Below are 25,393 nucleotides of genomic sequence, written 5' to 3' on the forward strand. Positions count from 1 at the left end.
ACCATTTAAAAATGAGCGATGTCTTACCGTCATATATCCATCTGCGGTTAAGGTATAAGAAAGATGGATTTCAAGTTTTGTCCACGGGATTTCGCTTACACAAAACAAATGAATATCTAATCTTTACGGCTAAGACATGTCAGACTTATCCCCCTAACTCTTCCCAAGATGGGTATGGCTGTCACCATCTTTATCATTTTTTTATTTTTGTGATTGATCATTTGGGAAATTAGCTAATTAGAAAAAGCCTTATAATGATTATGTTTCTGTTAGATGTAATCGTCGACCCAGGCGGGAAAGCTTAGAAACTTGGGTGAATAACATCTCGTACTGGCATGGTGTACCTTCTCTCGACACTAAAAGCCACATGTTTACAATTAAAGCCAACTTCATTCCTATTCCCCCACAGATCCATTCAACAGGTTTCTTCAACTCACCATCCTTTTTAACATTCCACTGGAAGACGTGACAGTCTACTTCTTTCCCGTTCTCTACAACATATGTCGAAGAGATAGGTGGAGCCTATGGAAGAGGTCTGGGCACAGCCGACGAGAGATAAACTTCCTTAATTGGTAAAGATATTCTGTACGTGTCTAATGTGGAAACTAAAGGAATGAAAAACTCCGAATATGAAACCCCATGCTTTTATTTCAGTCCGATGATAGAATGGGACAATCGCATCCCTGTGTTTCCAGTCAGATGATCTTTCTCGTTTCATACCAGGCGCGTGAGATCTGGGAACTCTCTCATTTACCAAGAATCATATTCATCTTCCTCGGAAGAGTCTTCTAATAAGTCGGTTGGCGGGAGAGGAGTTGGTCGCCCATAACAGTCCACAAGGTCTTCCCAGTTGCAGAGGCCTAGTTGGGCGTCAAATAGGGTACCGGGCGCGCACACGAAGAGCCAGGCTATGCCATCTGAGCACTCGCAATATTCCCTGCAGTTCTCAGGCACCGGGAGGAAGATGGGGTCTGGAGTGTGGGAGAGATGTTCGTTACTTCCTGCTGGGAGATGAGGAAGTCTTGTCCTTCTCTCTCTCTCTCTCTCTCTCTCTCTCTCTCTCTCTCTCTCTCTCTCTCTCTCTCTCTCTCTCTCTCCATATACAACCTTGGTCTTTGATAAATAGTCAGACGATGCAAGAGGTGAACAGTTTCTCGAAAAATGCAGGGACAAAGCAACCAGAAGCCGCAACATGAAATTAAGTGATAAACGTTAAGAGAAGACGTAAAAAAGGACTTCCAGAGTATCAGAATCGTGGGCGAATGGAGTAAACGAAATAACGGAATTGCGAATGCTTACGCAGCTGGATGAAAGGACAGCAAGTTTAGAAGACTTTGGGGTCCCATGGGTGTAGAACTCTCTCCCTTCAGTGGACAAAAGAGGTGATTACGGAGCCAGTGCTCCTATCACCAAGTCAGGAGGACGTGAGGCAGAAACTCTCTATCAACAAACATCAGAACTATTCTAATGGCGAAGCTGTTTAGTATTCTATGGGCAAAATGGGCATGAGACATAAATCGGAATCTTTCTACAGTTTTGTCTACTCACTTGAAGAATCATAAAGGTCTATCCGAGGAGGCTTAGAGGATGACACCAAAGTATCTAAAATAAGAGAGTTGCGGTACCGTGAGAGGCCACCGGCCATAAAGTTGTTAAATTATCTAAAGGCGACAAATAAAGGTAGACTTGATTCCACCTTTCAAGCTACATGACAACCTTCCATTTTACAATGTCAATAGTGGACAGTTCTCTGAAAGATGCAAAGAATGAGGAACCAGGGGGCCGGATGGAAATGAACCAAGGCATTCATTAGAAATGATATAAAAAGAAGTATTTTCATAGCATCAGTATTGAGGATGAATAGAATAAGCTAAGTGACGAAGCAATGAGTGCTGACAGCATAATGAGGTTTACAACGTTGCAATACAGAGAAAACTCAAAACCCAAGAAGTAGGGCCCCCGAGTGTAGAACTCTCTCATTTTACTGTACAAACAGGTAATAACAAATATAAATTAGCGCGCGCGCGCGCGCACACACACACACACACACACACACACACACACACACACACACACACACACACACACACAAGGGGAATCCAGAACAAGATGGTATGACTGGAAATAAGAAAAGTGTACAGAGAGACGTATGTAAGCATTTCTTCAACAACATAGTTGTGAACCTGTGGAACAAGTGAAGCCAAGAGGAGGTAGGTGCGAATGACATTGAAAAGGTCTTAAACCTATGTGCTATAAATGCAAGAATAAGAGATGGGTCCTTATCATTATATAACGTCTGTGCAAAAATCATTACGGTACACACACACACACACACACACACACACACACACACACACACACACACACAGACAAACACACACACACACTAAAGAAAGTTCACATCTCACTTGGCCCATCCGGGAAAGGACACTGTGCAGTTATGGAGGCATCGCACTGATGACCTCCGTTAGCTAAGACGAGCGTGGCAGCGCCTAGACTCAGGAGCAGCCCCAACAGCGCCTTCTGCAAAAGTGAAAGAAAAACATATTAATTGAAGGTGTAGCTCAGGAGGGGACAAGAAGACCAGAACGTCTCCCGAGTACTGACTGGGGAGAGCTTTTATTAGGAACACTTGGTATATACATAACATCGTTCTCAAATTATGTCAACGAAGTATTCCATGTATTAACTTGGTCTTACTACGGTTGATTCCCCCTCCTCCTTTTTATTTTTGACAGGGGGAAACTATGGCATTACAAGTTTATCAAAGATGAGACACGCGGTCTCCACTGACACTTTCCGAGGACAGGGGTCCCGTCCCTCGAACCAAACGTCTTTGTACTATATCGATGTTATTTTCACACTTCGTGTTTCTTTCTGCACGCTCGCTGCGTGTGCAGATGTGTACGTATGATAGTGCGTGTGTCATGCAAACCGTTGTCAGTATATGTGAATATCTGTGAGCGCTTCATCGTCTACTCCTTCCGTATCTCCAGATCTTCTCTATTCCAGTCGTCCGTCCCGGAAAATTGAACGGCATCTTGTGTCTCCCGTTTCGTCAGAGAATTAGCTCTCTGGGACGAACCGACCGTCCGTCCGTCCACCGTTGGGACGGAACAGAAGTTGAATTCTCTCTGGGACTAATGTTACTGAACGCCAAGCGACAGATGACGATCGACTGACCGACTGTGGAGGACGGACGACAATCGACAGGTTAGTTGCAGAGGACGGGAGACGATCGACAATCAGCACATGACGATCGACGACAGACGAAGAACAACGATCAATCAACTGCAGACGACGAATGACGATCGACAGACATTACACAACGGATGACGATCGACAAACCACAGAGGAAGAGCTACGATCGACAGATGGCTCGACACCACAGCAGAACCAATGGTCTTCAACCATTATCGATGGAAGCTACTGATCCCGTCAAGTATCGACACATAATCACATCCACTTAATTCTATAATCACACAGAAAATGAGAGAGTACATGTGTACCAACGCACCATGGTTGAGTGGTTCCTTTGGGACGATCACAGCCGTAAACGTATGCAGGCAGGCGCGGCAAGCATTATATACCCGAGCCTCAGATGGTCTGCTCCCACAAGAGACGTAATGGGTACACGCGACCTTGAAGGCACTTATCGACGGCGATTTTTTTTCCCCTTTCCACCACCTCCCCCGCACTGGGTTGCATGCTGGTGTGAGAGGGGCCCTGGTCAGAACGCTAGGGAGACCTGTGTCCACGTCTGATAACTCAGTGTGTGTGCAAGTGTAAACCATACCCCCATTAACGGTACGATGGTTAGTCATCCCTGTTATAGAACCTACAGCACGTCATTCATCCTTAACTAATCACCTGATGTGGTTATGGCACCAACAGGAATGATCATCGTGCTAAGGATTCGTAAGTTGAAAGTACACAAAGTAGTTGCATCTGGAGCTCTGTCCTCAATAATCTCATCCACGCAGATGGAAGTTCAAATTTTCGCCTCGACAGAGGCGACACGAAGCAGGTATCTCTCAGTCTCGTTATGAATAATTACAAAAGATTCTGAACACAGGTTGGGCATCTGAGTTTTCACTGCCTTGATTATGGTGGCAACCTGAATGATGTCCCGACGTCTACAATCAATAGACGAAAAAAACACATTACTCCACTAGGGTTCCCGGATCTTCTTGCAAGATGTCATGTCAAACGTCTCCCTATTTCCAGGCGTGACGTCAGTACCCTTACAGTACACTGATTGCCCAACTGCACGCAAGAGAATGATGTGTAGAGTGTGTCACGTCCGGCCACCTTTGACTTTCCCATTCATGATAAGCTGATCTACATTCACAACTGGGTTGATGGTGGCTATAGAGAGAGAGAGAGAGAGAGAGAGAGAGAGAGAGAGAGAGAGAGAGAGAGAGAGAGAGAGAGAGAGAGAGAGAGAGAGAGAGAGAGAAGATCTAGCAGGGAATTACTCGAACCGATGACGAGAGGGTTCGGAAGTGGAGATCTTTTCCAAACCAACCCAGACACCATTCTCCAAGAAATGTATCTCTTCATGGCCAGAAAATCTTTTCTGTCCACAACTTGTACACTCAGATGATGTAACTGTTAATCTACTCGATGCATACGAACACTGCAGCCGATGGTGCACTTATCACTCTTATCCACTACTGAGAAAATAGCATCAGATGTCTGCAGGAGGGATTCCCACCTACAAGTAGGCGAGGGGGGTCGTCCAGACCATATGTGGTGTAAGTCCTGGAGGTTCAAGTCGTATGTTAAAAGATAGATGACTACAGTCCACTGTCAACGTATGCTGGACAATGTATTTCGTACGTATTCTCCTGCTAAGTAACGCCACAAACGTAAGATCTAGTCATGGTCAAAGCGGTAAATGATGATAAACCGAGATTATTTCTTTTATGCAAATGGTGCAGAAAGAGTAGGAAAGACAGATTTAACAGGACCGTATTGAATGAATGTAGGAACCTGTGACCTCCGGTATGGAAAGGTGAAGTCAGTTCAACAAAATACATTTCACTGTTTCCTGCCAACATAAGTAGACTCTCGAGCATTCCCACAACACTACATGGAAGGAATTTACCCCCCTTTTTTTTTAATCCCTCAAGTCAACCTTTTCCAGGAAAGACATACCTCGCCCTTGACCATGTCTCTTAACCTTGACCCCAAGAAAGAGGAGTTGGCACCAGTGAGTTCACTCAACGGACAGAATACTTCTAAGAGAGAAACTCTTGGGGTTGGGTCACACAAGGAACTCTGGGGTTGGGTCACACAAGGAACTCTGGGGTTGGGTCACACAAGGAACTCTGGGGTTGGGTCACACAAGGAATTCTGGGGTTGGGTCACACAAGGAACTCTGGGGTTGGGTCACACAAGGAACTCTCTGGGGTTGGGTCACACAAGGAACTCTGGGGTTGGGTCACACAAGGAATTCTGGGGTTGGGTCACACAACGAACTCTGTGGTTGGGTCACACAAGGAACTCTCTGGGGTTGGGTCACACAAGGAACTCTGGGGTTGGGTCACACAAGGAATTCTGGGGTTGGGTCACACAAGGAACTCTCTGGGGTTGGGTCACACAAGGAACTCTGGGGTTGGGTCACACAAGGAATTCTGGGGTTGGGTCACACAAGGAACTCTGGGGTTGGGTCACACAAGTAACTCTCTGGGGTTGGGCGATACAAGGAACTGTCTGGGGTTGGGCCACACAAGGAACTTGGGATCTCGTTTAAAAATAGCCTGCCACGTGATGCTGATAACATAGCTAACTGCTGAACAAGAGATATGACCAAAGCACACACTCACTCACACACACACACACACACACACACACACACACACACACACACTCACACACACACAAAAAGAATCACTGTCTGCGTGAGAGCTTCGGTGTCGCGCAGGTGATGCAGAGGTCACGTCTGAGAACCGCGAGATACCCAACAACGAGAGGAACATCAGCATAACAATGAACCAATCAAGATAACCAGAGGTCTGAGCTGGGGCTGCTGAATTCGGCCATCATTTCTGAGGTGTACAACTGGCCTGTGTATAATTCCTCCCCTCATTCAGGTGTATAACCACGCTCTGGATGACAGGCCTATGTCATCCATCAATTTAAGTGTATGAGACGTCTGAGTACACAGCCAAATCATCTATCAATTCGAGGTCTTCATTATGTCTGATCATATGCCTAAATCCCCCGTTAACTCTGGCGTGACGTCAGTGTGTCGACCCAAATCAACTAATCTATCTGAATATTTTACGAACCATTTGAATATTTAGGGTCTATCGTGAACGTGTTTTTTTTTTTTCCCCTGGTGAAAAATTGGTTGTGCATGACATCGTCTTTTTCTCAACAGTTGACATAAGTCTTCCTCAGAATGATTACTGACACCACACTATCACGGCTGTGACGACATATGCCACCAGCCTCTCTCACAGACACAAGAGCCGACACACTGATACCCACAGGACGCATGATTACCTGTGAAGGTATCACAGTTTGCGTGGGAAGAGGACCAGCGGTTCACGAAGCGTCTGGTCGAAGCTGTATCGAGCTGTCTGTCTAGCAGGTAGAAACAGCAACTTCGGTACAGTTTCGAACTATGCGTTGAAGGAAGGATCGAAACTTCTGAGTGTGTACTAGGACTCCTATGTGTAACTGTATCATAGACTCCGATGATAAAGACTGTATAAAAACGTTCAGAAATGATACATGTAGAGGAAGGCCGCTGAGTCGACACCAGGTAGTTGTGTAAGGAATGACAGGGTACGTTTAAAGTGCCATACGGTATGAACTCTTGTAACCATGGTATATATATATATATATATATATATATATATATATATATATATATATATATATATATATATATATATATATATACAACGTTAGAATGCGGGAAACATAAGTGCACAAGATCTACGTATTTGCAATGTAAACGTGTATATTTATAAATTCATTCACAGCTCTAGTACAGAAGCCAGTACTGAGTCATTTAAACCCCCGCGGGTCGCGACATCTACAAAGACGTCCAAAAGATTTAAACGACGGCGCGTGTCAAGCATTCAAACCAGCGCCAGAGGAGTTAAAACATCTAGTCCGCACATTGTTAAACGTCTCATACGGACGGCCTTGTTATAGTTGTTGTAAGGCACTTAAATAGCTTTTTCGAGAATTTTAAATGCCTAGTGCGTGCTGGGCCTTAGATTTTCTTTAGTTATTTAAACAGATGTGCATGAATATAATTCAAAGCCTGAACTATGTAAACGTCGGTTGACTTAAGGCATGCCATTATCTTATGGAAAAAAAATAGCGCTAATTAAAAAGAAAGACTGGACATTAAGATAGAGTCTTTGGCATTACCCCAAATGGCTGATAACAGTCCCAGATGAATAAAGAATCGATGGTTACGCAACGCAGGTGACAAGAATAGTCTTAAACATCAAGCAAGACGAGCGGTGAGCGCGTCGTGCTTAGTAAGCCCTGCCACTTTCGCTAAATTTCGTTGTAGGTCCTCGAAGGTGAGTAATTTCTCACGTTTTCTCTTCAAATGCAAAAGAAAACAGAATACAGTTGCCAGGGCAAGAAAAGGAATGAAACTTAAAGATGTGTCACTGACGTGGGAAAAAGACATTTTGGTATACAGATGCGCTGAACGGTGGAATAAGTCAGTCAAATATTGCAAAAGCTAAGACTACAAATATATTCAAAAACTGGTTTGGCAATTTTTTCATCAGCTCAGGTATCTAGTGCCTAAACACGGTGAAAAATATATAAACGCATGTACATACACTTCTTTTTCTCATTCCAGACCCTAAGAATATACTGAGGTGCAAAGGGAGTGGGACAGAGTATCAAAAGCTCATTGCAGGATTTCCCTTTCGTTCTATCCTATTATGCTTCGGGCAGGTTTACCTCGCCGATGCACGATCCTTCTAAGATCCTATTCCTCTGCCGGCTGTTGTTGCCGAAGGATGGGAAGAAAGCTCTCTTACCATCCTCCACTTACATTGTGTCGAATCAGACGCATTTAGATTTAAGTCCAAAGACGGGTTACCTAAACATGTGCCAAGGAGTCCTTTGTTGTTTGAGTTTGCCAAAGAAACTGTACTGGTGTGTGCTGTCGGTACTTTAGATGTTGTGAGACGTCTTTTCTTCATCATTCAGCATCATTTATTCACAGAAAAATAGGAATCTTGCCATCTAGATGAGAAGAATCTGAACATCCTTTTTCACACGGCATTCGAACCCAAAGGCGTTGCGTTATCTAATCCCGAACAGATCTTAGCCACTTACATATAACCTCATGGAGATGTCGGTGCACCAGAAGCAATGAAATTGTGCTTCAGGAACATCTAACCTATTTGAGCACTACGGTACGGCCCCCGAGCACTATGGCAAGAGCCCTGAGCATTATAATTGGGGCACTGCACGAGAGGAGAGTGAGGTGCGGAGATAACAAAGCATTACTTAATGATAATGAAACAATGAAAGTCACAAGAGTTGTTGTATGCACATAGCGCTGTGTTGTTACCTTGAATGTTATGGTGTGTTATAGGCTTTAATAGTGTAGGAATGTAAGATATGGATGATTTTGGGTATTTTGGGGTTAAGTTCAGTAAGGATGCCAACGGGAATGCTGAAGTTGAGTGTAAAGGCATACTAAAAGCTTTGGTATATGGAAGAAATTTAAGTGTAAAAATGTGCAACGAGCTTACACGGATTATCTGTCCCAAATTTGATGTACAGATGAATACAAAAGTCATGATGGGTAAAAGAAATAAGAGGAGATAGGTAACTTAAGCTGGAAATAAAAGGGTGGTAGACAAAGCAAAAAGGACGATGTGAGAAAAATAGATGGTGCGAAGAAATCACTCGAAAGACGTATGAATGAAAGTCTTCTAGGATGGAATGATTAAGCTGGGCTTAAGTCACATGGAAGGCTAGTCAAGAGGACACACAGCAGTACAGTTGAAGGAGCAAGGAGGAGAGGCAGATTGCGAAAGAGATGGGTAGATGCAATGAGAGAATCGATTAAGGTTATGTATATTTCAGATGAAGAAGCCAGAGGAATGAAATGGGATCAAATGCAATGGAAGCGTCTTATGTCCAGAGTCAGACTACACACGGAGACGTTCGTCTCACTGAAGGAAAATCAATCTGGTGTGCTTAGTGATAAGGTGAAGGGCATTTATACTATGGCATGGGTTAAGGATGTGTATGAATACTTTGCAGTTATGCAATGGATCAACTCCAAGGGATTGGGAGTGGAGTTAGTGACGACAGACAGATTAAACAGTATGTAGAGGTTAAGTACACGAAAGGAAACAATCCATGGCTTCGGTTTCAAATTATTGCGACTACAAATGAAGATCATGGGAGGGGACCCATCTTGAGTCCCAGATTTAGGGCAGGATGGGCCTGCTGCCACAGTCGACCCTTTCGGCCCAGTTGCAGACGAAGTCCTTCTCGTCGTAGAGTGTGTCTTCAGGACAAAGGAAGTAGTAGGCACGACCGTCCGAGCACTCGCAGTAAGAGGCGCAGTTGCTAGGATTGGCGAAGAAAACTGGACCTGGGAGGGAGATGAAGGACGAGATGGATGATACTCTGGCGAGGAGGAATAGGAAGTGCTTTTATACATCACAGCGAAAGATTTACGCTGTTTTCTTACCTAAGTCGTCGTACTCTTGGGGTAATAATATTATTAACCAAGGAGTTGAATTATCGTACTCAAGGGGAGAAGTTATCGTACCCAGATGATTAGGCCTTTTTAGGATATAAGTCAAGCTCATTAGGAGGTAAAGCCATCGTACTTTAAGGCTAAAGTTTCTGTACTGAGGGTGGGTTAAGTCACCACTATTTGTGAATTAAGTCCACGTACTAATTGGGGAAAGTCATCGCACTCAAAGGTTAACAAAAGTCTTCGTCTTCCTTCAGAGGTCAAATCATTGTACCTCAGCAGCGTTAAGTCAAGGGGACACGTAATCATCCTTAAGAGATTAATTTCCGCACTTCCATACGCCTGATGACATTGAGGTGAAAGGAGAACAAGGCTCCCCTGTATGAAGCGAACGTACTACTTAAAGCAGAGACGTGCATAACAAGTCAAGAGACACAGCTAAATGTTGTGAATCACTCGGCTGACAGGACCAGTTGGCCATCAGACACAATTAAACACAAGCTCTTGACAGATACAAATACTTGCTTGATATTAATCTAATGCACAGACGGACAGACAGACACGTAGACAAAGATTCAGACGCACACACACACACACACAGACCCCACACTCGTTGCTTACTGCTGCCGTCGATGTTGGGGCACTGGTCGGAGATCTCCTGAGCGCAGAACTTGGGGCTTTCTGTAGTCATGGCCAGCACGCCCCCCTGGGACGCCCCGAACACCACTACCATCGCCGTCACGACCACCATGCACCACTTCTGCAGCAAGAAGCAGTACCTCGAGAGCATGAGAGAATCCATAAGCATGATTACTGCAGTTTTTAGTTGTCATACGGAAATCAATTCCATAAGGAAAACTTATTAGCGCGTATAAACGAGAAATTTTCTTCTGCTTGCTACAAATATGTGATGGAAGTGTTCCTGTAACCCCGTGGGAAGTATTAGAGACAATTTGAGTCACTGCTGAGCAGTGAAACTGATCAAATCAATAGATAAAGACATCCCTTTAGTATATCGTCTTGGGGGACTGTTCTACCTCAAACTGGGATCTTAGGAAAAATCCTAGTATTCGAATTGCTAACTGGGAATCATGAATGACTGAGGAGTCATGTTCAGTGCATCATCAATGAACAAGACTAAGGTATGGTCGGATGGTCAACAAAAACCCACAGAACCAACGCTTTATCTTGTAGTCTGTTGACGCTCACCCTGAGCCACAACACTAGGTGTGGAGGCTGTTCCTATAAGCCTGGCTAGACTTTGTGGCATCCAGTGCTCAGATACTCCTATCCTTTCTTGCCAGTCAAATGTCACAAGGACGAGTTCTACGTGAGGAGTCCTATAGCAGGAAACTTAGCACTGTGAGGCAACGCTTTCAGTGTTGTACAATCACCCCCATCATGCCATGGGCGTATCTTGTTGCCCTGGGCTCTTCAGAGATGCGCAGAAGGCTTGACAGGTTTAATAAGACATGCATGTAGAGCAATGTATAACGCAAAATGGAAAGAGAAAAACTTCCTTTATGATATGTCGTATGAGCTGAATATGATTGACCCTTTTTTTATTCTGATTCTTGCTTAAGCAAAGTTTCATGTGTTAGGATCATCTGGGTTAAGCAGGCGGAACAGGCATCAGGAGGCAAATTATTGTAAATTTCAACTCTTACAGCTCTGGAAGTCGTCAGACTCTTCAGCTCAACACCATCCCTTTCAGATACTGAACGATGCTGGTTTGCTGTGCTATTCATTCTTACACATGCACTTCTATTTCATGTCTCTACTTGTCCTCCCATTCATAAGGTCTGGGTCAAATACGTAATCTCAAGGGTTCTGTATGCATATCTTCAGCTTAAGTACAGACTTAATGAGAAAAGTCTAAGTGGCCTTAAGAGTGCACAATACATTCAATAGTCAAGTGTGTCATAGGATTTCATTCACTATTCCGCCTTCTTAAAAAAATATGTCTTCAACTGCAAAGGAGTAGGAAGAAAAGGAACGTCCCTCTGGTATCTTTTGGAATGCTACTGGTTATATGGACCTCTCTCAAGGCATCTGTTCCTGTCTTTCCTGATTTATCTCCTACGTTAACGCTACGAACCGTACCATCCGTACTCTCTAAGGTACTGGTAATACTCTCGGTCGGATTGTGAATTTTCTTAATGTACCATAATTTCTTCGCCAACGTTCCATCTACCACTCAGCTTACGAGGACCTGTCATCTTTATCCACACGGATTTCTTTAAAACTTCATCACCCACGTATTTCTCTCGCATCTTCATTCTGTTGCTTGAGTGTTCTCAAAACCACTATTGGGCCTCATGATTATGCATTTCCTATGATGAATCCCTGTCTGTCAGTACCGAAAGACTGGTTTTAATTCTCTACCTAAAAACTGCTTCAAGTACTCCATTATGCAGGTGTCTAGCACCAAGGATTAAAGAATACACCTAACTTGCTTGCTTTATTCTTCTCTAAAGATCAATTGACCCACTGTCATCTTTATTAGAGATTAATTCCCCATATACATAAAGTCCCACACAACTTTCAATTTTCTGTTAACCAGAGATTTCGACATTCCACCTTTATTTTCCTTAAGCATTAAGAACTTTGCTGCAACTTGAAATTACACTCAGTACACCCCTCTATCTACGTCGGTAGGGTGACATGCAGTGCTACCCATCTCTATATTCAGATTCATCTATCAGACCTGCTCCATCTGCTGCCAGCAACTACGATGCCTTTCGTACAGGTTTCTCGTGGCTCAGCCATGGTTCACATCGTGCTATCTCATTCTCACCCCACACACACATTACCTTATTCATAAACACGCTAGATAATCAAGTTCACCCAGCCCTGACACACTCCCTCATCTATGTTACATCATTTATAATCTTCATGGATTACTCTCACACAAGCATTATTTCCATGATAAAAGCGTTCATTAATCTTACAAGGCACACATGGTCAACACCTTACAAAGTTATTTTCAGTTTACTTTATGGTTCAGTTGGATTTTAACTTTTTTAAATCTATGAACGCCAAGGCCACGTAACACCCCCCCTTTTTTTTGGGGGGGGTGTTGCTTTCCTTAATACAAAATTGTAATATGTTCTTTTTTCCCCCACCCTCTGTGTTCCCTCAAGCTCAGACAAATAAGAGGTCCTGTAATCCGTCTTTACGCTCACGAACATGCCTACCATGTATGGTAGTCAAAGCTCCACATGTATACAGCGAACGCAACTTACAGGAACGTACTAAACGCCGTGTACATACATACATACATATATGATATATATATATATATATATATATATATATATATATATATATATATATATATATATATATATATATATATATATATCACTGATCTTTACCAATAAATATCGAAAATGACTTTACACTCCCATAACGTACAAGTGATCTACGTCCTCTGTAACTATTAGAAAGTAAAAGAGCTTTAGTGATGCTCTAAAGATGAACAAAAAAGGGTCTCCAGAACTCAAGCTATCGATCCGGCAAGCAAACTGTGTCAGGAACTTTAACAATGGCTGGAGGGTTAATGCTCTCGAAGCCGTGGCTAGACGGTTGTCGTGTACTCACCATGATAGCAGGTCTTGTGCCATACACAGCTATGGCTGAGGCTTACCCCTCCCTCTTTATATAGGGCTTTAGCGCCTCAGGATCCCATGGATGTGACGCATGTGTTATGCAAGGCGGCCGGCCGTCACGTACAGGGGATAATGCCGTGAGTAAACACAACCCTCGGTTTCACGGAGGATTGATATTTCCTGTGCGTCTTCGAAACCACATAACTAAGTGTGGTTGGATCAATACACGTTTAACTATCGTTTGATATATAACCAAAAAAAAAAAAAAAAAAAGATAAAGGAATGAGAACTCTCTCCGCGAAGTTCAGTCGAGGCGACGTCATCTGAGTCTTCGAGTGCTTTATGAAACTGGAGATAGCGGCGAGGGAACACGGCAGGAGCTTCGCTGACACGAGACGAGACGAGAGAGAGATAGAGATAGAGATAGAGATAGAGAGAGAGAGAGAGAGAAACGCTTAATAACGACGAGATTTTGCCATTATGCACATAGAGTTGTGCGAGTTACATGTTCTCTAGTGTTATGTGCGAGGTGCAGAGATCGCATGTTTTTCCCACTGAATGCTAGCGACCCGCGTGCACATGAGGCACAAAGGGAAAAAACAACAAAACGATAAACATCAGTCTGGACCAAGGAAGGGAATTTGACAACCCCCTAAACAAAAAAAAAAAGTTGTCGTCGGGTTCTGAACCAAGGTTCATGACTCACAAGTTTTCAAGTCAATCGGTCCCAAAATAAATGCATGGCGAAAAACCTTGACAGTTGTAAAGAAAGATACAGAAAGTTAGCAAAAAACAATAAGTCTCCATCCGGGAGACATAAAGGGAATAGTCCAAGTAAGAAAGTGAATAAAAAGATAAGGATCAGAAATAAATCATAAAGGATTACGGTATATGGGAGGGCATACGTTAGTTTCAGCCTGGCAGCCTGGTTTTCATGAGGTAAAAGGTGGTCTTCCTGGAACCACTTCAGGAGGATAGTATTTCCCAGGGCAGCTGCTGTGAACAACCCACTGGCGTCTACGACCTACTGCTTAGTAAAAATGTACGAAAACATAGCACAAATGTTGCACAATTCGAGTGTTTGCTGCTGAACAAAACATTGTGTGCTTCGTCATGTCATGAGACCTGAAAACAACTCGAGGGTTGCATGATGCGAGTTCATACTAATGGCAGGCTTGATGCTTTGTACTGACTTCTCACTAAAGGAGGTTTCATTTCATAGAATCATCTTATAATTGGAAGCATGATTTTGTCGTCAGTTCATACCAGTGGAGGAGTGGGAGCGTCTATCATGAGTTCATATCACTGACTGAGTTTTATTTCGGCCACAGGTGAGAGCGACCGTGGGGTGGGAGGCGCAGGTGTGTGGCGGGTTGTTGTCGCTCGTGTTATCACCGTCAGAGCCCAGAATCCTGGGATCCCATCCACCTGACGCGGGGTTTACGACACCACATCGTCATGGCGGTTCATGTGCGACCCTTGGACGATCATATGACGACTGTGGTGGGACAGAACAAGGGTTCTTTCTCTGCGACTGTGGGATCGGCCATTCAACGACTACAGAACGACCATGGATTCAAACGGTACGACTTGGGGACGAAAGGAGTTACTTCCGTGATGCAGTTATGTGACGAATGATTCGGCTTCTCTACTGGCGTACACAGGGCAACGCCAGTCTGTTCACAAGAGCAGGTCATTCATCCCATCATCTCTTTGACATAATGGCATCGCAGCGACTTGGCATTCTACTTAAGTATAGCCACCGTCATCACCACAACACAACCCTCGCTATCTACACCACTGCCACGACCAAGCCACAGACGATACCACTAGTACAACCACTACCCTGTCCATCACCACAATCACCACCACCACCACCACCAAACACCGAAGCTGCCGTCGCTACTACTACTACTACTACTACTGCTACCATCATTAAAGACATCGATAACATTACATGTCACAAATGCTACTGCCATCACTGCCTCCAGCAACACTATCAGGTAAAAACATCAGTGATATTCTCCATATTAGAGGATGAAACACGAAATAATAAAACCAACAGATCACCACCAAGTGAGCTGTCTCATAAAACCGAACCAGGGTCCGAGACAGCTTGTGCGTCGACTTCACCAATCCTGCATTCAATAAGATATTTCGTTCAATGGGCAGCCAGAGTGTGTTGTTGATACACAGCTCTACACTGTCTAATTCCCATAAATCTCCCAGCCATCCAGTGCTCTTGCTGGAGATTTCAATTCAATATTGTGATGCATTCCAAACCAACGGTTGTAAGGAATGTATACGATACCATTGGGCGAACTATCCTAAAGCAGTTACGAATTGTGGTTCTTCGAAGGGTCCCAGAGATAGTGTGGGGAACAAAGCCACATCATTATCCTGTGACATAAACTTCACGATATAAGACTTTGGATATATCGAGATAATCATCTGATCGGTTCAGTCCTTACAATTCCAAGAAAAATGAATGATTTCTTCCCCTTTATACTGCTGGTTTTCTCACGAGTATATCCTTCCGCATTACAATTTTTTCCTCTAAACTTTCTATTCGTTATATGTAAGGTAAATGAAAATGAACGGATTATTCACAATCTAAAGATAACAGTCCCTTTCGCTTACGGTCCTCAATGCTTTCCAAGTCCACATACGATTGTTATGAGGATTCGTACACTGCTAGGCCCAAGGAGACATGAAAATCCACATCTGCTCAAAAACAAAAAAAGCAAAGGATCTACACTTACATCCACCGCCCTATACATTTGCTGTCTTTAGTATCCAAACCCCTTGAAACACTGATCTACAACAGAATGAACCAAAATATCAAATCCTTGCCTACACTCCACAACTTTAGACGCAATCACTTCACTGCCACACTGAACACAAACGTAATATAACACATCCTACAGACTTCAAACTGCCACAGACACCCCTTCCCGCACAGTAATAGTGGCAATAGGTATCAACAAGGTATCCGACACCATTTACCGACGTATACACACACAAAAGAGACATGATGTCCACTTTCCACAGCAATGAGGAAATATCGTGAGCTCACTCCAAACAGAATACATACATCACCCCTAGATCAAACAACACATGCTCCATTCTGCACCCTTTCGCTGCCACCATGAATGGTCACCCAGACCCAATCACCAAAACTTCAACCATTCTGCACATAACATGCAAAATACACATAACTTTCACTCCCGCGGCACAAACCTCACCATAAAGACCATAAACACATTGAAGGCCCTAAGAGCACTTACGGGTACCAGAGTTAGACAACAAAATGAATCGCGTAGTATCCACTACAAAATCTTATCTGCTCTACGCTACGCCTCACCTGCTTGGTCACTCACCCACAAACATAACAAATCTGCAAACCACACAAAACAGAGCACTCAGAACAACCACCGGCTGCCTAACAACCATAAACATTCATCTGCTGCACAACGAAATAAGTACAGTCTCACCTTAATATGCTTGGCAAGTAAGATAAAAGGGTTCATGGATAAACAAAAATTTAGGGTATGATAAGAAGACTTCCGTATGCCCTCATGTGTGTATGTGTGTGGAAGTGTTGTGCACATATGACCAAGTAGACCCACATGAATTTCACTAGTATGACGTCAGAAGGAATTAACGTGAACATGCAATTTGGGGTATTTGGGGTGCAAATTTTCGTCCATTTTAACTATATATGTTCACAGTACGCTAGACGAGTTGGAATTACCTAGTCCTTAGCCTATATGCAGCAGAAGGATCCCGTAACCCACCAGTACCCGTCGAAAACAGTCTGTCATCCGTGATATGGGAGCAGCGACTCACTACTATAACAAGTCTCCTCGTTCAGGCATTAGATTAGTCCTATTAGAATCCTGTGCCTGGTATATCGTGCTATGAGGAATATCTAAGGCCTCGTGCAGAGTTAAGATCAAAGGATAATCGAAGATACGCGTTTAGGCAACAGAAAGGAACAGTACATAACATCCTCTACTGAGTATGTATGTGGTATAATCTAATGAAGCACTGTATGTGTGGCACTTCACTGAGAACGTCGAGGCACGTATCACCTGTAAATATGTCTGAAGTGATTCCCAAACTCGAAAGACAAGATCAGAAAAGAACGAACACATCCCCATCGAACAAGTTACTGTCACAGGGAGAACCTTAATCACCGTCCTGTGATTACCAAGGCGACGCTAACGAGGGCAGCGAGTGCCCCAGGTGGACAGTGGAACGCCTGTACTTTGTTGCATTAGAACGAACACTGTTGGTCGGACTTCTTGGTCTATCGCCACACTCCGCACGACTCCATTCCAGGTGACCCATCACCCAAAACCTGGGTATGATTTTTTGAGGAACTTTCATTTGTGTCATATCTAACACTAGCTAATATTTCCTCTACTTTTGGAACGTATTTCTTGATATGTAATACTTATTTTCCAGAATACATTACATAGAGTTCTTACAGAAATCCGTTTACTTTGGAAAATAATAAAACAGAGACTGTAGCGTAATGCGAGGCCATGGGTTATATTATTATCTAACTAGCCGATCCGAATTTGCTTCGAAGATCGAAGTATTGGTATTCAAGCCCCGTCCGAATGCGTCATCTTATTAATGAATAAGCTACTCTGTCATTATAAAGGTAAATATAGTGTAACAATCATAACAGAAAATTATCATCTTATCATTAATGTTGTTTTCTGTATTTCTCCCTTGGCTGATGAGGAAGGTATAAAAGTTATTAAGCTCAATTTAAGACAAATGGGACAAAGTTGTTAATCAGATGGTGTGATGAAGCTTCGAACAGTTTTAACCGTGAGGTACAGGGATGAAGTTTCAACCTTAGATCCGAAAAGCTTTTCGAGAGCTTGTGCAAGATGTATTGTAGAAATGATACCAGAGCTGTCGCCATTCTTTGATTGCCAGTTTAAACGTTAGTGAAATCTTCGAAACTGTGCCAGCATAATACAGACAAGTCCTGCCATTGCTGTCTAGATGAGGGCCCCCTAATTTTCAAGCGGCTTCGAAGAACATATTACCAAAAACAGCTTCGAAACTGCTTCGAGCGACTTCGTTCAGGCTCTTGTAACAAGAAACACTCAGTCGCCTGCTCACTCTGCCAAGCCGAGGGCGGAACGCTGGCCTGCTGCCGCGGTGATGTCAGCCCCCGACCCTGACCCCGACTTTTCGGACTTGGTAACATCTACCGTCACCTCTGAACTACCTGAAAACCATCCTGAACGTCAGTCGGAGTTACCTGACTCGGACCCCATCCCACCACTATGTCAAGAAGAGGAGGAGGAGCCACCTGCTTTGGAAACCATCTCGCTACCGCGTCAGGGCTGGGAGTCGGGGCCATTTGACTTGGACACCTCCTCACTGTTATGTCATGAGTGGTTGCCAATACTACCTGACTCGGAGCCCATACCACCACTGCGTCAGGAGGGGATGTCACCGCGGCATCAGTGTTTGAGAGCAGCGCAGAGGAGGGATGTAGCAATGCTTCAACAAAGAGGGGTTAGGGAAAATGGAATGTTCTTTCCAAGACCTAGTCATAGCCACCTTGCCACGGGTCACACTTACTTAGAATGGTTTCCACCTCTCGGCTGCTTCATACCTATGATTATCAAGGTATCTCGAGCGACTCAAACCATAGCGATAGCCATTCGTAGATTCCCTGTGGAGGCACGCAGCTTTCCAGTACCGTGGGCTCGACGTCTGCGCACTGCTTCAGAGGCTACGCAGACCGACGAGAACATGTGGAGGCACAACTCGCCTGATGGCCCGAGCAGAAATAAACCAATGGAACTTGAGTGGGACCCCTTACCAGGTGAGGTCTTCCTTATGGACGATATTAACGCACAACCTCGGCACGATTCTGACACAGACTCTGCCCACGGTGCCTGCTCCTCCTCCTCCTCCTCCCATCACAGCAGAAACCTTCAAGAACCTTCCCTCTACGCCACTCCACATACTTCACTCTACGGTTCTTCCTATCGAGAGACATCCCAGTACGGCAACACTCCTCAGACGAATCCCCTATTAGACAGAGCTTTCTACGGACCCCAAGGAGCAAGATTGCAGACGACGCTGCCGCAGAGGGACGACGACGAAGTTGTCATCCATTCCATCCTGGGCAGCAGACGCACCGTGGCCACCAACACTTTCCACATAGGGTGGAGACGTTCACACCAACCAGTCTTTGACCGCTTGCGATCACGGACTCTCTCACTCGGCTGGCAAAGCAACCCGGACACCGCCGAGGCCAGCACGCAGACGGAACGTTGGCTGGACAGTTTTAGTTTTTAATCACGTGTTCCCTACATCCATTCCTCCTGCAAACCTGATGTACTTAAACTTGTTTACCTGATTAATGAATGATGAACAATGATGTAAATAAAGTGTTTTGACGATGAAGATATCTTTGGGGTTATCCTTTTTCTTTTGAGAATGAGGTAAATCTGGTTAGCAATCATGGCATGAAAGGTTCATGAATGCAGACGTGGTTATTGTATCACTTGGATGGGCGCAAATGAAAGACAACATTAATGAAGAGAATCATGATCACATCGATTTCGTACAAGTGTACTTTTAACAGGTACAGCTGTGTGGGAGCCGCGCCTGACCCGACACAGAGTTAAAAACTACCGCTACGAGTCGTAACCAGTCTACGTAATCACACACACAAACCCATGCCATCAAATTTCTTTTCGTATTGCAAGGGAACATTAATGGACATTGTTGCGTACTGAAAGGCCAGGCTTTTATACAATACAGTTATACCTAGCGTAGACATAATTCTTTTTTTGACCACTAGAAGCAAATGAGGGTAACCAGTTGAGTTGGCAATTCATCTGTTTTCTCTACCTCATAGTCTGTCACATTCAACCCTATTCGATTCATGACAGAACACATGCAAAGTGTAGGACAGGTAAAGCTATATGTGTCACTCGCTACCTCTGCATCTCAAAACCACCGAATCAGTAAGTGGCATGTGTGTCTCATTGGGTTTTAATGGCTATGTAGAAGTACCTGTCATTTAATAACGTCTGAATTCATACCATACGTCAGGTATACAGAGGGTGAGGGTGGACTTTCTGTAGGGTGTAGTCTAAAGTTTGATCAGATGAATGGAAAACAAAATTATTGCAGCAACTGTTCCATAGTTCAGTTCTTTGTGTGTTTGAAAGAGAAAGAGAGGTTCAGTTGGTCATCATGACACCAGAATTTTTCTAATGGACAATTTTCTTTAACCGTTTCATTGGTATAATCAGTACCCGTATCATTAGTAGCGGTGGGTGGTTTGAAGGGTTACTATGTTGGCAAGTTTCTAAATGTTGGAATTTTGTGTGACCAGCAGTGATTCAATATATCCGTAAGGATTTTTTTTTGAGTGCAATTTGTTCCTAAGTGTTGTGTCAGTGCGAATTTAGAGTGAATCAGCAGTTGGGTCAAGGTGTATTTTGAAAAGGTCTTTCATGACTCCCTTGTTTAGGGGTATGGTTGATTTGTGGTTAATCATTTAATAGTGTTTCATGAACAAGTTAGTATGTTTTTTTTTTTTTTCAAAGAGGATGAATGTTACTGGTTCGGGTCAAAAAACGAATAGTGTGTTTGTGGCGTGGGAGGTGTGAAATGTCTTTACTGTTCGCCAGAAATGTTTGCTGCCGGTTTTGTGACCTATAGCGTCAAGGGACGAGCTCGCTGCTCGTTCTCGGTGTTTAGGTTAGTGATGGTGTTGTTCGGAGTTTGGATCTGTTCTACTGATTTCAATGAGGGGTAAACGGTTCTGTCTGAGCATGTGTCTCTGCTTTATGGAGTCTGCAACATACGGGGAGAAATTCTGGCTTAGATGGCTTTCTATATCCTTGTGTTACGTGCTTCTCGCTGGCTTGGTTGGCGTTGTGGAAGTGTTCCAATGTATGGTACGGGATCGGGAAGCTATGTGATGAAATGTTAGAGCTTGGCTTCAGTGTACGGTGCGAAATTGCTTTCCTGTGCTTTTTTGTGCTTAATAAATTGGGTCGGTTGGATGAAGTGTTTTCAGAATACGTATGTGATCAGAGGTCGGTTCATATGGTGTGGTGCATGGGGTCCATGTGTAGACTGCCATTGTGCAATGTAATGTCTGGTGCGGTTGGCTGCTGGAGGTGGTGAGATGGCAGTATGGTTGGTTGGTTGCGTAGGCTGAGGAATCCTGCATGTGTGAGGGTTGAGCCATGCGGGACGGTGGACAATGGAATCCCCTCGCATGGACGCGATGGGTGCATGTATCTGGCAGGACATGTTCTGATGGGAGATGAGAAGCGTTGTGTGATGTTATTATCAGGGATTGTACTTTAAGAGTGCTGTCACTGCAATCTGTTTTTTACACTAAAGAGTGTCGATAAAGGGGACGATGTGGTGTTTAAGTGCTATTGTTCCTCCTCCTTTGACCTTGTTCTTTGTCTCGTCTTAGTGTTATGCAGTTACATAAAGGGGTGAGGGAAGGGATGAGGGCGGTGTGTGTCTGGTTTCTTGGATGAGGACTGCATGTACATCGTGCCTCTTGGAATAAGATTAGCACTTCAGCGAGTTTATTTTTGATGTTCCTGGTTTGATCTTATTGATAGCAAGTGGCAGAATGTTTAGTGTGTGGTTGGGGTTCTGTGGAATAGCAGGGTTAGTGTATTATCTGCAGCTGCTTGTTGGGAGGAAGAGGATTTGGGTGGGTGCTTTGGGTGTTTGTGCCAGAGTGGTTGCTGCATGTTTAGAGGCAGTCCTTTCAGGGGGGAAGAGACGAACCACAGAGGTGATCATACCGAAGGAAACGGATGCAGATAACCTTTAGCGGTCCAGGGACGGGGTTAATGCGACCAGATGGCATATAGTCAGTAACTGTCACTGGCTACCACACACTTGCTATGTTAACAATCTTCAGATGACCAAATAAAACAAACAAACAAATACTTAACGAATACACAATGCAACAAAATTACTTCAAATACAATCTCGTTTCAATATGCGCAGCACTCAGTACTGTGAAAGATCATTGTAGTCTTCCCATCCAGACTTTCCCCTACTCAACACTTCATAAACATATATCCTCACATATTTCCCTTTCCTAAGTAAACCGAGCATAAAAAAAAAAAAACGCACATGGAAAGGACCTGACAAAAACTAAACAGCCAACAACAGCGCAGCCTTAACCACAACATCAAACCCAGCCATAAGCACAACCTCAACCCAGTCTTATGTTGCGTACTCTCCTTTCCCATCTGCGGTCTGGACACCTACGATTTACCATATCAAAAGACCCCTTTTGGCTAATATGGAACTTTCACAGTGAAGACATTGCACACTTATTCTTCAGTTGTGTTGTTCTTAGCTCACTAAATCACATACATATCATCACGTATCTTGATCTGTGGTCCAGTATGGTAGACGTGGTAGGCTTTGTGAGCGCTGTGGAAACCCCATAAAAGTGGATCCTGAGAGAGGGAGGTAGAGGTATTGATATCTTGGTTACCCAACGAAAATGACCATTTTCTCTTATGCTATAAAACTCTCATTTTCTTTGAGGTATCCTTTGTGATTGGTAACTAAATCATTTCTTTTATGCGAGAGGCTAAGCAACATACCTGGTTTGAAAGTTTCTATTCTGGGTTGGACTGCAACCTATTCATTTGCATGAAATACTGAGAATGAATCTCTCAATCTTCTCCTTTTCTAGTGATGTTTCCTGTATATTACAATAATTTCAAACCCACTACTGCACGGAGATATATAACGCTGCTCTAATCCTGACTCGCATGTTCTTAAAGATGTCATTAGCTATATGTCGAGAGAGAGAGAGAGAGAGAGAGAGAGAGAGAGAGAGAGAGAGAGAGAGAGAGAGAACTTAGTTCTGAGACGGCTTCTACATACTTATCGAGGGCAAAAACACCAGGGCAACTGAAAATGAACCATGTGCAAGTCGAAAAGTGAAAAGACACTAGATTCTAGTGCACATGTCGCAAGAATCTCAAGAAAAAAAAGCTCATCACAATCGGCAGCAACTGCGTCAGTGTCGCTCTATCCACCCAATTTTACCTTTCACTGCTACACCAGCAGCGCACCACTCACTTTCAGCGAGGCAGAAATCTAGAATCACTTTTTTTTGCAATGTGAATGTAATTTATGACGATATGTTGGATACAACTACCTCGGATTCATTTCGTCGACCGTCTTTCTTTCTTATTTATGATGGAGGTTCATTTGCGTTTCATGTTCATTTACGCGGAGGCTATTGAGCTCACGAGCGTCCGTCCTTCAACAAGAACGCATCAGTGATCTGGTACCTCTACGACTAACAAAGAGAACGCTTCTCATGACATCTCAGAACGCAGAAGCGTCACCAGTGAAATAAAGCTGCTGAAAATAAGACGTAAGATAAGCTTATAAGTAAATTCCATTTTAGGGGAGGGCGTGGCGGGGTAGAGAGAGAAATACAGTGACTCCTAGTGAGGACCATGTCAAGCCTTGACCTATACACCTATACATCAGCCGGGGAGCCTACGTCGCTCTGATAGCTGTATGGGTTCTCGAGAATTAGAGACTAGTTTTCACAAACGATGAGAGACACAGGCAGAATATACAACTAGATGTAGATGACTACCATGAGAGGGGAAAAATCTTCACTCCTTTAAAACGTTTCAGAAGGAGGGAATAATGTCTAGTATTCAGCTTTACTCGTCAATAGTAATGCAAGTGGGTATTTTCCTTTATCTCGCAGGTGAGTGATGGCTGATGCCGGTGCAGCGCCGGACCACCAAAACAGCCCGAGATAAAAGTTGCTGAGGAGCGTCGGGAGACGTGTTTCCTTATCGTCGTGAGGGACAGTGGTGGGAGGGCGAGGCCCACAGTGTCCACACCGACCAGCCCAGCCGGCCCTCCTCCTCCTCCCACCACCGCTGCCGCTCCGCTGATCACATTTTTGACACACGATTGAGCAAAAGACGCTGACCGCTGAGGGCCGCCCACCCGCCTCTGCCCTCCTCCTGATATACACACGGGTTCCTCTTCATTTTTCCGCGGCTCTACTTGTCACCTGATTTCCTTTTTCATCCTCTCTCTCTCTCTCTCTCTCTCTCTCTCTCTCTCTCTACTCGTCAGCGAGAGCCAAACATTACCACGACGTGAAAACGTATAATCAACCCGCAAAGACTTTACGTGGCATCCTGAATTTCACGGGAGGGATCAATTTCTGTAACATTGGACTGATCTGACTAGCCCAGCGGACGAGTTCTGATCGCCGTAACGACATCGGTGAAATTCAATACTTGTAACGTTAATTAACGACAACAAACGGTACTCCGTGGCGGACAAAGAAGTCCCAGATGGAACCAAACATGATTACAATTAGACTCTAGCATATGGATCAACATTACTTTGCTTTTTTAAAAGGTAATCTTTATAATCTCTCGGGTAAATGCCATGGAATATGCAAATCTTCCCTGTCATTTGCATAAAACCGAGTCGTTTTGCTATTTGTTGAGCCGTTTTTATACACGTACGTTTTTATCATACCCAACCTTGTTTTTGTGACAGGCTACACGAACAGTTAGCCGGTCCTCGGTGTCAAGGTCTGTCTGTCTCTCGCACATCCGTGTGAAGGTGTTCACTGACACAGGTTTCGATCAGCTATTCCGTCAAAGGGCAGTTCCTAGATCGCTCCAGGATCATCGACGGTGTGACCTGTCAGGACTCACAGGCATAAGATCAAGGTAATATAAAGGATGCAACTCGTTATCACAAGACTCACAGGCATAAGATCAAGGTAATATAAAGGATGAGACTCGTTATCATATGACTCACAGGCGTAAGATCAAGGTAATATAAAGGATGAGACTCGTTATCACAGGACTCACAGGCGTAAGATCAAGGTAATATAAAGGATGAGACTCGTTATCACAGGTCTAACAGGCGCAAGATCAAGGTAAGTCTAACAGGCGTTAGATCAAGGTAATATAAAGGATGAGACTCGTTATCACAGGACTAACAGGCACAAGATCAAGGTAAT

At 44.0% G+C, this 25,393-nt stretch overlaps 3 protein-coding genes across 3 annotated transcripts; 1 reads left to right on the forward strand and 2 right to left on the reverse strand.

The window, feature by feature from the left end:
- Positions 1-628: 628 nt before the first annotated feature.
- LOC139752788 (uncharacterized) lies at positions 629-3,652 on the reverse strand. Its single transcript, XM_071668704.1, has 3 exons — positions 3,518-3,652; positions 2,409-2,523; positions 629-971 (listed from the first exon to the last, which is right to left on the reverse strand). Exons 1-3 carry the CDS (start codon positions 3,518-3,520, stop codon positions 751-753), a joined length of 339 nt encoding a protein of 112 aa, XP_071524805.1. The 5' UTR covers positions 3,521-3,652; the 3' UTR covers positions 629-750.
- Positions 3,653-9,358: 5,706 nt separating this feature from the next.
- Positions 9,359-13,459, reverse strand: LOC139752789 (peritrophin-44-like). The gene is made up of 3 exons (XM_071668705.1): positions 13,316-13,459; positions 10,334-10,472; positions 9,359-9,604 (listed from the first exon to the last, which is right to left on the reverse strand). Exons 1-3 carry the CDS (start codon positions 13,316-13,318, stop codon positions 9,438-9,440), a joined length of 309 nt encoding a protein of 102 aa, XP_071524806.1. The 5' UTR covers positions 13,319-13,459; the 3' UTR covers positions 9,359-9,437.
- Positions 13,460-18,439: 4,980 nt separating this feature from the next.
- LOC139752791 (uncharacterized) lies at positions 18,440-19,770 on the forward strand. The gene has a single exon (XM_071668706.1). It carries the CDS (start codon positions 18,511-18,513, stop codon positions 19,660-19,662), a length of 1,152 nt encoding a protein of 383 aa, XP_071524807.1. The 5' UTR covers positions 18,440-18,510; the 3' UTR covers positions 19,663-19,770.
- Positions 19,771-25,393: the final 5,623 nt, after the last annotated feature.

Source organism: Panulirus ornatus, chromosome 13 (genome assembly GCF_036320965.1).
Source record: "Panulirus ornatus isolate Po-2019 chromosome 13, ASM3632096v1, whole genome shotgun sequence".
Lineage (NCBI taxonomy): Eukaryota > Metazoa > Arthropoda > Malacostraca > Decapoda > Palinuridae > Panulirus > Panulirus ornatus.

What these genes read in the sequence shown, in the direction of transcription:
- LOC139752788 (XM_071668704.1), bottom strand. An exon ending in TCCTTTCCCGGATGGGCCAA is followed by an intron (nt 972 to 2,408) that starts GTGAGATGTGAA and finishes CCCACACTCCAG; the next exon opens with ACCCCATCTTCCTCCCGGTG.
- LOC139752789 (XM_071668705.1), bottom strand. An exon ending in CCCCAACATCGACGGCAGCA is followed by an intron (nt 9,605 to 10,333) that starts GTAAGCAACGAG and finishes TCTCCCTCCCAG; the next exon opens with GTCCAGTTTTCTTCGCCAAT.
- LOC139752791 (XM_071668706.1), top strand. Translation starts at nt 18,511, where the DNA reads ATGTCAGCCCCCGACCCTGACCCCGACTTTTCGGACTTGGTAACATCT.